A 12,009-nucleotide genomic window follows, 5' to 3' on the forward strand; every position below is an offset into this window, starting at 1 on the left:
CCTGCCCTTACACACATTAATGAATATATAGAAGAAATAAGTATTAACCTTTGGTATTAATCACGTTAGACCTTAGGCTAAGTAAATTCTTTCCTTAATTAAAACTCACTACACCCTCACCCTATAGGAATGTAACTTTATTTGGGTGGCGTCTGTTTTAAGAATAATCACCCCTGGAGAAATAAGTGTCCTGGTTGACTGACCGCTGTCACAAGGAGAGGGTCATAAATTGTCAGCAGGCCCCCTGGCCAGAAGATGATGTAACACCCCTAAGACCTCTGTATACATTTGTATGAAGCACTTGACTTTGATAAAAGTCAGGACTGCTGACCCCACGTGACTTTTGCATAACATCTCAGTGTATAAAAGTAGACCATGGAAAATAAAGAATTGGGATCAGATTCTCGAAATACTGGTCTCCCCATGTCGCTCTCTCTCTCACTCTGGCTGAGTCTCCATCTGGAGCGCGGAACCCGCCATGCTTACTAATTATGCCTGGGCTTCTAAGATCCGACCGGGGAGGCCTCAGTGTCTCCTCTCCTTCGGGAGAACGGAAGGACGCCTGCGGCCTACGTAAGTAGTGCAAGCTTCTTGTCTTGAAGTTTTATTGGTTTCCCGCATAAACCAAGCTATTCAGCCTCTTTTCTCCACTGAATTTTCCTACTGAGCTATCCTCATTCTATTACTCTTTACATCTCTAATTAATATCTAATTGAAGCTATTGTATCCTGATCCTCGCCGACGCCGTCCCCGCTTCAAACTCCCTGGATCAGCCAGGGCTGGACCCCGGCAAAGTCTGATAGCAACAATAATAAAAATACTAAGATATAAGCTTTTATTTTTAAAAAAAGTTAATTCACAATTACTTTCATAAATATGTCATTATCAAATTAATACAGTTCTGTCCTTATGTTTAGGGAAAGTATTTTCAAAAAGCTCAGGTTACCTCACTGAAAGCATGGCTTGAATAAGACAAACGTCATAAGCAATATCTAGTAAGTCAGGTGATTCTGAAAAGGCAACATTTGCTTTTGCAGACATGAGCTCCATTCTTATACGTGGCAATAACTACAACTATATGCTGTTGGTTCCAAAAACAGGCCAGGGACGCAGTGTTGCTTATCACAATCACTAAAAAATAATTCGGTCAGTAATATTATCTTCATTAACTCATATGTTCAACAAACATTTCCTGAATGCCCACCACGAACCAGAAACTGTTTTGACACCAAGGAATACAGCAATGATCTAGAGAGACAAACTCCTTGCTCTCCTGGAACTTATATTCCATTTGAAGAAGTAAGTAAAATGTTTAGTTTGTTTGTGGTAAGTACGATGATGAAAAAGTTGGAAAGAGGATGGGATGGAGGCTGTGGTACAGACTGTCGTTTTAAACAAAGTGGTCAAAGAAAGCCTCGCTGAGATGTTATTTAAGGAAAGACCTGTGAAGGAGGTGCAGGAGTGAATGTGGCTATCTGGGGACAGAAAAGTCCAGAAAAAATGAATATAGTGCAAAGACCTTAAGTCAGAATGTCTGATGGGTCTGCAACAGTCAGGAGGTCAGTTTGACTGGGGAGGACCAAGTGAAGGACAGAATACTGGGAGATGAGGTGAGAGGGACTGTGTTACACAGTGACTTAGAGGCTATTGTAAAAGTCTGCCTTTATTCTCAGAGCACTCGGAGGTTTTAGAATGGAGAAGTGCTGGGATCTAACTTAACTTTTAACTGGATCACTCTGCCTAGATGGTAGCCAAGACAACAGAAAGATGGCAGAAAGACAACAGAAGTAGGAAAACCCAGTGAAAAGCAACTACAATAATCCAGGGGAGATGCCAAGGGCTAGACCAGGGTGCTAAACAACGGAATAGTAAGAAGTAAGAAGAGGTCAGTGTCCAGACATATTTTCAAGACAAGTTTGGCTTATAGATTAGATGGGAAAGGAAGCACTGAAAGGAGGGTGTTGTCATTAATTGAGACAATGAAAGTCTATTAGGAAGAACAAGTTTCGGGGTAAAGATCAAGAGTTGTTTTGGAAATGTTAAATTTAAAACAGGAAAGATGCCCAATACATGACTGAACTTATAGATATGGAGTCAGCAGAGAAAGGTGGAATAGGAATATACATTTTGAAGTTGTCAATACAGACATGGCTTTTAAAGCCGTGGAGAATGGATAACAAGAGTACAGAAAAGATTCAAAGACCTAGCCCTGGGCGCTCCAAGATGACAGTGAGACTTTCAAGTCTGATTAACTCGAGCTTCACCTAAGGTCAGATTCTTAACCACTTCTATCTCCAGAGCCGGACAGTACATGGGATATAGAGGATAGCAAATGGGGATAGTTCAGCAAAAAATTAAGTTGTTCCAACATAATTAGTAGCTAACAAGCAAGCGAAGGAAGATAACAGGTGGCAAAACTAAGAAATAATTAACGTCGAAATGGTTTTCCCAGGAACCTATAACGCCAACTTAACATGTAAAGAAAAGTTGTACTGGGGTTTATCGGCAGACCCTCTCTGGTGGCTATCCTTCCCTCGCTGGAGCCAGGTCAATGCAAACCTCGCTCCTAAACGGTTTTCAACCGAATCCAGTGCAGAAGTGCCATAAACCCCAGGGTCCTGAGGTCTAGAGGGCGAGACTAAACTCCGCCAGCGAGGAGAGAGGGCGGCAGGAGAGATGACGGGGGCCTTATCTGAGCCACCGACTCGCCTCCGCGGACCCCGCACCTCCCAGGGCCCCGCAGCCTCACCCAACAGTCCTTCTGCCGCCCGCGGCTCTGTCCGGCAGCAGGCAGGTTGGTTTCCATGGAACTAAGACTCCACTTTATACCTACCCGCTCCCCGGCGCGGTAGCTCCCGTACGCAGGCGCACCCATGGCAGGGCATGCCGGGAATCGCAGTTTTCCCGGCCCTACAGGGCCCTCCGCCCCGGGCGGGATCCAAGCCGGAATCCAGCGGCGCGCACGGAACGCACAGCCCCGTGACCCGGATGACGACAGGGCTCCATTGTGCTCGCGAGCCAGGCACGCCGGGATAGGTAGTTTCCGCCCACTCAGCTCCCGGAGGTCCTACGGCGCCAGCTTTTCAGAGTTAAGCTTTTCCTTCCCGTGAGCGTGTGCTTTTGGATCATTTGACACCCCACAGCAGACCAGAGTCCAAGAAAAGAAAATGTTTTTAGAAAGACGGAAAGTATCAAATTTTCCTGAATAGGAAAATAAGATTTTTTTAATGAGTATAAAAAAATGGTAAAACCGAGCTCAAACATTTTTCCTAATAAAGAAAAAAACAAAGTCTCTCTTCATCCTTGATCATGATGGCCAGACCGAGAGTAAAACCCCGGGGGGATCCGCTCTCTTGTCTTTGATCTCTTCAGCGTAATTTATCTCTTGCCTTGTGTACGGATTAGTAGGTACTTCTCAACGAGAGAGCGTTGAGAATAAAACTGCAGTCGTTTCTGAGTTTTAAGAGTGGGAATTCAAACTTAACAATGTCTTCTACAGTGAAAAGACAATGCGATTTTGCTTTAAGTAGCTGGGCAGAACACCTTTTACCAGCGCAAGGGCAATTAATCCATTCTTCTAGTCTCCCTGGGGTTACAGCTGAGAATAACTTTCGCCGTCAAATGAATGCAGTCGGATCCGAGATGAGTCCTCATTTGCCTAGCGAGTGGCTGGCTGAACTGATCTCGCTGTTCTTAGATAGCTGAGCCCCGCGTGAGATGAATGTCCATCAAACCACAGCTGTAAGACATATTCATCAAACTGTAAACCCATCCGATGAAAGAGATGAGCACCTCATGTATTATTCAAGTGAAGGGACCATATAAAGCTTTTAATATGAAAAGCGGGAGAGTATTTTAGAGCGTCAATACAGAGTCATTTTCTCTTACGTTTTCTCTTGCAGTGACCTCTGATTTATGCGTGGAGGTAAGGGGTATATGTATGCACAACACAGATAATCTGCACATTTCAGTGTAATGAGAATTTTCACCTTCTCCTTGAATCTCCATATTAAGCAGTAGCGAGGGAGCCAAATTGTTTAAATTTAGTGTTTTTAATTTATTTCCCTCTGACTACCATCTGGCAAACCATATAAAAACTTGAGCAATTACAAAGTTAGAGAAAAGAATCTGAAGTCTTCAATAAACTAGTTCATCTGATAAGAGAACCAGTTTCTGGACACCTGAGAATTTATTATATTAAAAGACTTTTTTTCCAAGTGCCTAAACCTATTGATTTTTTTCCTGATTTCCCTCTTGATTTCAAATGATAAATACTGGGTTAGCCAAAAGGTTCATCTGGGTATTTTGTAACATCTTTTGGCCAACTCAATAATTTTCATACTTGTTGGCCTCATTCAAAAAGTAAGGTCTTTTCAGCCATGGAAATCCTAGGGATTCCATGAGGACCACTTTCTCTCTCATCACAGTACTGTAATAGTGTTCTAACTGGGTTTACAATCATTCTTCCGAAAGCATCTTTCATATGATTACAAAAATGATCTTTTGAGAAAGTAACCTGATTGTCTTAGTCTTTTGCTTAAAAGCATTTAATAGCTCCCACTTAAACTTGTCGTTTTCCATTGAAAAGTATGAAGCCCAAACTGCTAAAAGCTTCAGGCTCATCCACAAGCCTCATATGCACCTGATTCCCTAATGGAACCTTGAATTCAAGCCTACAGGCATGTCTTTGCCCTTGCAGGGTCTGCTTGCTCTGCCAGGCATGCCCTCACTCTGGTGAACTCAAGGCAAATGTAAAGATTTACCTCTTTTGTAAAAGCATTCTATTCCCTCCCAAAGTATTTATTTCACAGCGTTATAATTGTCCGTGTGTCTTACCTCCCCTGGATTGGGCTGTAAGTTACTCAAGGGCAAGACCTTTGTTCTCCTCATTTTGATTTTTAAATTTTCAACAGTGAGCACAGTGCCTCACAGACAGTAGAAGCTTGGTACATCCTTGTTTAGTGAATGAATTAATGAATAAATTTTTAATGCTACTTCAGACAGAATGTTTCTACACTCTCCTGACTGTTTATATATTCTATTTGTAGGCCAGGAAAAGGCATCTGCTTTTTTCCTCACCTGGGAATGATTTCACATTCCAATTATGCAAAAGGCAGCAAAGTTATCTGCAACCACTTCCCCTTAGAGTTGGAAATATACTCTGTGGACAAAGAATGCAAACACATACACAAAATTAAAGTTTTCACATATTGGTGGTACTATGGAGGGATGAGAATGGCAAATTCACTAACTGATTCTTCACCTTCTGTGGTCAGTCTGATGAAGTATTGGCTTCAGGTTTATTAAAGATTAAAGGGCTTCCCAGGTGGCGCTAGTGGTGAAGAACTCGCCTGCCAGTGCAGGAGACATAAAAGATTTTCTCTGGGTCTGTAAGATCCCCTGGAGGAGGATATGGCAACCCACTCCAGTATTCTTGCCTGGAGAATCCCATGGATAGAGGAGCCTGGAGGGCTACAGCCCACAGGGTTGCAAAGAGTCAGACATGACTCACCCATAGAGATTAAAATGTGGAGGATTCTCTGACTTTTTAATGAACTGGGGATCAGCCCAGAGTTGAATATATAAATCTGTTAGTTGAATTAATTTAGGGTAGCAGTTGAATTAATTTAGGGTAGCAGTGCTTCTTACAAGGTCTCTGTCACTTAGCTTTAGCAACTAAATTGTGGGGTCAAGTAGATTTTCACATTGTTGTTGATCCAATTTAAGAATAAAGTCAAGGTTATGGGGATGTTGCTGGAGCTCTGTTTTACATTTCCTAAAATAAGAGTTCTCTTGGTATTAATGCTGCTGCTAAGTCACTTTAGTCGTGTCCGACTCTGTGCGACCCCATAGATGACAGCCCACGAGGCTCCCCCGTCCCTGGGATTCTCAAGGCAAGAACACTGGAGTGGGTTGCCATTTCCTTCTCCAATGCATGAAAGTGAAAAGTGAAAGTGAAGTCACTCAGTCATGTCCGACTCTTCGCGACCCCATGGACTGCAGCCTACCAGGCTCCTCCATCCATGGGATTTTCCAGGCAAGAGTACTGGAGTGGGGTGCCATTGCCTTCTCCGTTGGTATTAATAGGATGACATAATCAACAGACGGAAGAAACATGGGTGTTTTTGAAGTTGACTTAAATCAGCTGCCAGTTATTTCTGAAATTTTCCAATTGAATCAAAATAACAGTATGATCTATTGAATATCTTTTGAATTGGATGTTTTAAATACAGTCATCCCTCCTCATCTGCAGGGTATTGTTCCCAGGAGTCCCCCACCCCCAGGATATCAAAATCCAAGGATGCTCAAGTCCCTTATATTAAATAGAATAATATTTGCATATAAACTATGCACATCCTCCCTATACTTTAAATCATCTCTAGATTACTTGTAATACCTAAAATAGTGTAAAGGTTATGTAAATAGTTGCTCTCTGCAGCAAATTCAAGTTTTACTTTTTGTAACTTACAGGAATTTTTTTTTCCCCAAAAAAACCTTTTATCTGAGGTTGGTTGAATCTGCTGATGTGGAACTCATGGATATGTAAGGCTCACATGTATGTTACCTCACATGATCCTAACTGTAAGTTTAAGATGTAGTAGTTATATTCCCATTTTACTGATAAGGCAATTGAGATTTGAGGAAGTAAGATTGCCTAGAGCCATACAGACAGTGACAGAATGGTTATTTGGGCTTGGATCTATCTGGTTTCAAAGCCCATGCTTTTCAATTTGATTCCATCTCTGACTCATTTTCTACTCCATTCTGACAATAGTAGATCAAGACAGAGATTTCAACATCTAACTATGAGATGAGATATACATGAGTTAACTCCACACAATGGGATACCACACATTTATTAAAAAATGAGGAAATAGAGGTGATGGTATATGTTTACCCATTTTCTCTATGTTTAAAATTTTATTGATAATAAAAAAACTGGAAAAGAAAATATATATGTACTTACAAGGAAAGTCTCCAAGGTACACATTCAGTGAAAAAAACAAGGTGTTATGGGATAACAGAGGGGATAAAAATTTTATATATGTGTAAATAAGTACTGAGAGAATACATAAGGAATCCATAAAAGTGACTAAAATTTTTCATCCCAACCAAGATAATTTTTACAAAATTTGTATTATCAGGTAACTTTAGATTCACAGAAGGGTTGCAAAAACAGTATGTAGAGCTCCTATATACCCTTCACCCAGCTTCCACTACTATTAATATCTTATGTGATCATGGCACAATGATCAAAACTGAGAAATTAATACCAGTACAATACAATTAACCAAACAACAAACTTCATCTGGATTTCATCAAACATGAGTTTGCCCACAAATGTCTTTTTCTCTGTGTCAGGATATAATCCAGGATCCTATTCTGTGTTTACTTGTCCTGTCTCTTTCCTTGATCTTTGCCTTTCCTGACCTTGGGGTCTTGAAGACTACTTGGTCAGTTATTTTGTAAAATGTCCCTCAGTTTGGGTTTGTCATGATTTTTCATGGCTAGATTGAGGTTATGCAGTTTGGAAAGAATACCACAGAAGTGATACTGTATACTTCTTGATGCCTCATATTTGGAGATATATGATACATCTGTCTTATTACTGTTGTTCATCACTTTCTTAAGGTGAAGTCAGTTAGATTTCTCCACTAATCTTCCTGTGTTCCTCTCTGTAACTAATAAGGATTTGCGGAGAGATACTTTGAGGCTATGCAAATGTCCTGTTTCTTCTCAAACTTTCACCCACTGAATTGAACTGATTTAGCTTTTATGCTGTCTTAATGGTAGCTTTCTCTTTCCTCATTTCTTATTTGGAATTCTTGTGTAGAGAAGAGTTCTATGTTTTCTGCCATTTATTTATTTATTCAGTTATTTATATCAGTATGAGCTTATGGATATTTATTTTATTCTTTGGGTTATAATTCAGTACTGTGGGGGTGGGGTGCTTATGTATGCCATGCTCAGTCATGTTGGACACTTTACGACCCCTTTGACTGCAGCTTGCCAGGTTCCTCTCTCCATGGAATATTTCAAATAAGAATACTGGAGTGGGTTGCCATTTCCTACTTCCAGTGATCTTCCCAACTCAGGGATTGAACCCACATTTCTTGCATCTCCTATATTGGCAGGCAGATTCTTTACCACTGAGCCACCTGGGAAACCCTATAATTCAATACTATCATACTTTTTGCCTTTTCATACTGTTCATGGGGTTCTCAAGGCAAGAATACTGAAGTGGTTTGCCATTCCCTTCTCCAGTGGACCACGTTTTGTCAGAACTCTCCACCGTGACCTATCCGTCTTGGGTGGCCCTATACTGCATGGCTTATAGTTTCACTGAGTTAGACAAGGCTGTGTTCCATGTGATCAGTTTGATTAGTTTTCTGTGGTTGTGGTTTTCATTCTGTATGCCCTCTGATGGATAAGAATAAGAGGCTTGTGGAAGTTTCCTGATGGGAGGGACTGCCTGTGGGGGAAAATGGTTCTGATGGGCGGGGCCATGCTCAGTAAATCCTTAATCCAATTTTCTGTTGATGGGCGGGGCTCTGGTTCCTCCCTGTTGTTTGACCTGAGACCAAACTATGGTGGAGGTAATGAAGATAATGGCTACCTCCTTCAAAAGTTCCCATGCACACAGTGGCCACACTCAGTGCCTCCGACCCTGCAGCAGGCCACTGCAAGCCTACACCTCTGCCGGAGACTCTTGGACACTCACAGGCAAGTCTGGGCCTGTGGGGTCACTGCTCCTTTCTCTTGGGTCCTGGTGCACACAAGGTTTTGTTCATGTTTTCCAAGAGTCTGTTTCCCCAGTCCTGTGTAAGTTCTGTAGTCAAATGCCACTGGCCTCCAAAGTCAAATTCCCTAGGGATTCTCAGTCCCTTTGCCAGATCCCCAGGTTGGGAAATCTGTTGTGGGTCCTAGAACTTTCTTAACAGTGCAAGAATTTCTTTGCTATGATTGTTCTGCAGTTTATGGGTCGTCTGCTTGGTGGCTCTATGGTGAGGTTAATGGCAGCTGCACCCAGAGCCCCTGCCCCTGTAGCAGGCCACTGCAGGAGACTCAAACACAGGTCTGGCTCAGTCTCTGGGTCCTGGTGCACTCAAGGTTTTGTTTGAGCCCTCCAAGCATCTTTCATACGTATAGGATTTGATTCTAAACATGATTTCGCCCCTCCTACTGTCTTGCTGGGGTTTCTCCTTTGTCCTCAGACATGGAGTATCTTTCTTTGGTGGGATCCAATATTCTCCCCCATGAATACTATGAAAAGGCAAAAAGATAGGACACTGAAAGATGAACTCCCCAGGTCAGTAGGTGCCCAATATGCTACTGGAAATCAGTGGAGAAATAACTCCAGAAAGAAGAGGCAGAGCCAAAGCGAAAACAACGCCCAATTGCAGATGTGACTGGCTATGGAAACAAAGTCCAATGCTGTAAAGAGCAATGTTGCATAGGGACCTGGAATGTGAGATCCATGAATCAAGGTAAACTGGAAGTGGTCAAACAGGAGATTGCAAGAGTGAACATCGACATTTTAGGAATCAGTGAACTAAAATGGACCCAAATGGCCAAATTTAATTCAGATGACCATTATATCTACTACTGTGGACAAGAATCACTTAGAAGAAATGAAGTATCCCTCATAGTCAACAGGAGAATCTGAAATGTAATATTTGGGTACAATCTCAAAAATGACAGAGTGATCTCTGTTTGTTCCCAAAGCAAACCATTCAATATCACAGTAATCCAAGTCTATGCCCCAACCAGTAATGCTGAAGAAGCTGAAGTTAAATGTTTCTATGAGGACCTACAAGACCTTCTAGAACTAGCACCCAAATAAGATGTCCTTTTCATCATAGGGGACTGGAATGCAAAAGTAGAAAGTTAAAAGATACCTGGAGTAACGGGCAAGTTTGGGCTTGGAGTACAAAATGAAGCAGGGAAAAGGCTAACAGAGTTTTGCCAAGAGAACTCACTGGTCATAGCAAACACCCTCTTCCAACAACACAAGAGAAGACTCTACACATAGGGAAAAGGCTAACAGAGATTTGCCAAGTGAACTCACTGGTCATAGCAAACACCCTCTTCCAACAACACAAGAGAAGACTCTACACATGGACATCACTAGATAGTCAATACCAAAATCAGACTGATTTTATTCTTTTCAGTCAAAGATGGAGAAGTTCTATGCAGTCAGCAAAAACAAGACCAGGAGCTGACTGTGGGTCAGATCATGAACTCTTTATTGCCAAATTCAGAATTAAATTGAAAAAAGTGGGGAAAACCACAAGACCATTCAGGTATGACCTAAATCAAATCCCTTACAACTATACAGTGGAAGTGACAAATAGATTCAAGGGATTAGATCTGATAGAATGCCTGAAGAACTATGGATGGAGGTTAGTGACATTGTACAGGAGACATTGATCAAGACCATCCCAAAGGGAAAAAAAAAATGCAAAAAGGAAAAATGGTTGTCTGAGGAGGCCTTACAATAGCTGAGAAAAGACGAGAAGTTAAAGGTAAAGGAGAACAGGAAAGATATAAGCATCTAAATGCAGAGTTCCAAAGAATATCAAGGAGAGATAAGAAAGCCTTCCTAGGTGATCAATGCAAAAAAATAGAGGAAAACAATAGAATGGGAATACTAGATATCTCTTAAAAAAATTAGAGATACCAAGGGAACATTTCATGCAAACATAGGCACAATAAAGGACAGAAATGGTATGGACCAAACAGAAGCAAAAAATACTAAGAAGAGGTGGCAAGAATACACAGAAGAACTATACAAAAAAGATCTTCATGATCCAGATAACCACAGTGGTGTGATCACTCACCTAGAGCCAGACATCCTGGAATGCAAAGTCTAGTGGGCCTTAGGAAGCATCATTACAAACAAAGTTAGTGAAGGTGATGGGATTCCAGTTGAGCTATTTCAAATCCTAAAAGATGATGCTGTGAAAATGCTGCACTCAATATGCCAGAAAATTTGGAAAACTCAGCAGTGGCCACAGGACTGGAAAAGGTCAGTTTTCATTCCAATCCCAAAGAAGGGCAATGCCAGAGAATGCTCAAGCTACTGCACAATTGCACTCATTTCACACGCTAGCAAAGTAATGCTCAAAATTCTCCAAGCCAGGCATCAACAGTATGTGTACCATGAACTTCCAGATGTTCAAGATGGATTTAGAAAAGGCAGAGGAACAAGAGATCAAATTGCCAACATCCGTTGAATCATCGAAAAAGCAAGAGAGTTGAAGAAAAACATATACTCCTTAATTGACTACACCAAAGCCTTGACTGTGTGGATCACAACAAACTGTGGAAAATTCTTCAAGAGATGGGAACACCAGAACACCTTATCTGCCTCCTGAAAAATCTGTATGCAAGTCAAGAGGCAACAGTTAGAACTGGACATGGAACAACAGACTGGCTCCAAATGGGAACAGAGTACATCAAGGCTGAATATTGTTACCTTGCTTATTTAACTTATATGCAGAGTACATCATGCAAAATCCCAGGCTGGATGAAGCATAAGTGGGAATCAAGATTGCCGGGAGAAGTATCAATAACCTCAGATACACAGATGACACCACGCTTATGGTAGAAAGTGAGGAGGAACTAAAGCTCCTCTTGATGAAAGTGAAAGAGGAGAGTGAAAAAGCTGGCTTAAAACTTAACATTCAAAAAGCTAAGATCATGGCATCCAGTCCCATCATTGCAGGGCAAGTAGAAGGGGAAACAATGACAGACTTTATTTTCTTGGGCTCCAAAATCACTGTAGATGGTGACCACAGCCATGAAATTAAAAGATGTTTGCTCCTTGGGAGAAAAGCTATGACCAGCCTAGACAGCATATGAAAAAGCAGAGACATTACTTTGCAGACAAAAATCCATGTAGTCAAAGCTCTGGTTTCTCCAGTAGTCATGCATGGATGTGAGAGCTGGACCATAAAGAAAGCTGAGTGCTGAAGAACTGTGAGTTGAGTGAGCTGAGTGCTTTTG

The 12,009-nt window shown here is 41.6% G+C and overlaps 1 protein-coding gene across 45 annotated transcripts in view; it reads right to left on the reverse strand.

The window, feature by feature from the left end:
- The window catches only part of CCDC150 (coiled-coil domain containing 150), a 91,938-nt gene extending 88,199 nt beyond the window's left edge, over window positions 1-3,739 (reverse strand). For 17 of the 45 annotated variants that reach the window (XR_015144677.1, XR_015144679.1, XR_015144675.1 and 14 more), the window contains exon 1: window positions 2,750-3,290. Coding sequence is in view for 21 of the 45 variants with exons in the window: in XM_086348112.1 (XP_086204238.1) it covers window positions 2,750-2,875 (126 nt within the window). In the remaining 24 variants the exon portion in view is untranslated. Of the gene's footprint in view, window positions 1-2,749 lie in introns of all 45 variants that reach the window. The other 28 variants (XR_015144691.1, XR_015144695.1, XR_015144684.1 and 25 more) reach the window with 8 other exon arrangements.
- Between the last annotated feature and the right edge of the window lie 8,270 nt (window positions 3,740-12,009).

Source organism: Bos grunniens, chromosome 2 (assembly GCF_055505025.1).
Source record: "Bos grunniens cultivar Pamir isolate PY7600 chromosome 2, Bosgru_T2T1.0, whole genome shotgun sequence".
NCBI classification, from domain to species: domain Eukaryota; kingdom Metazoa; phylum Chordata; class Mammalia; order Artiodactyla; family Bovidae; genus Bos; species Bos grunniens.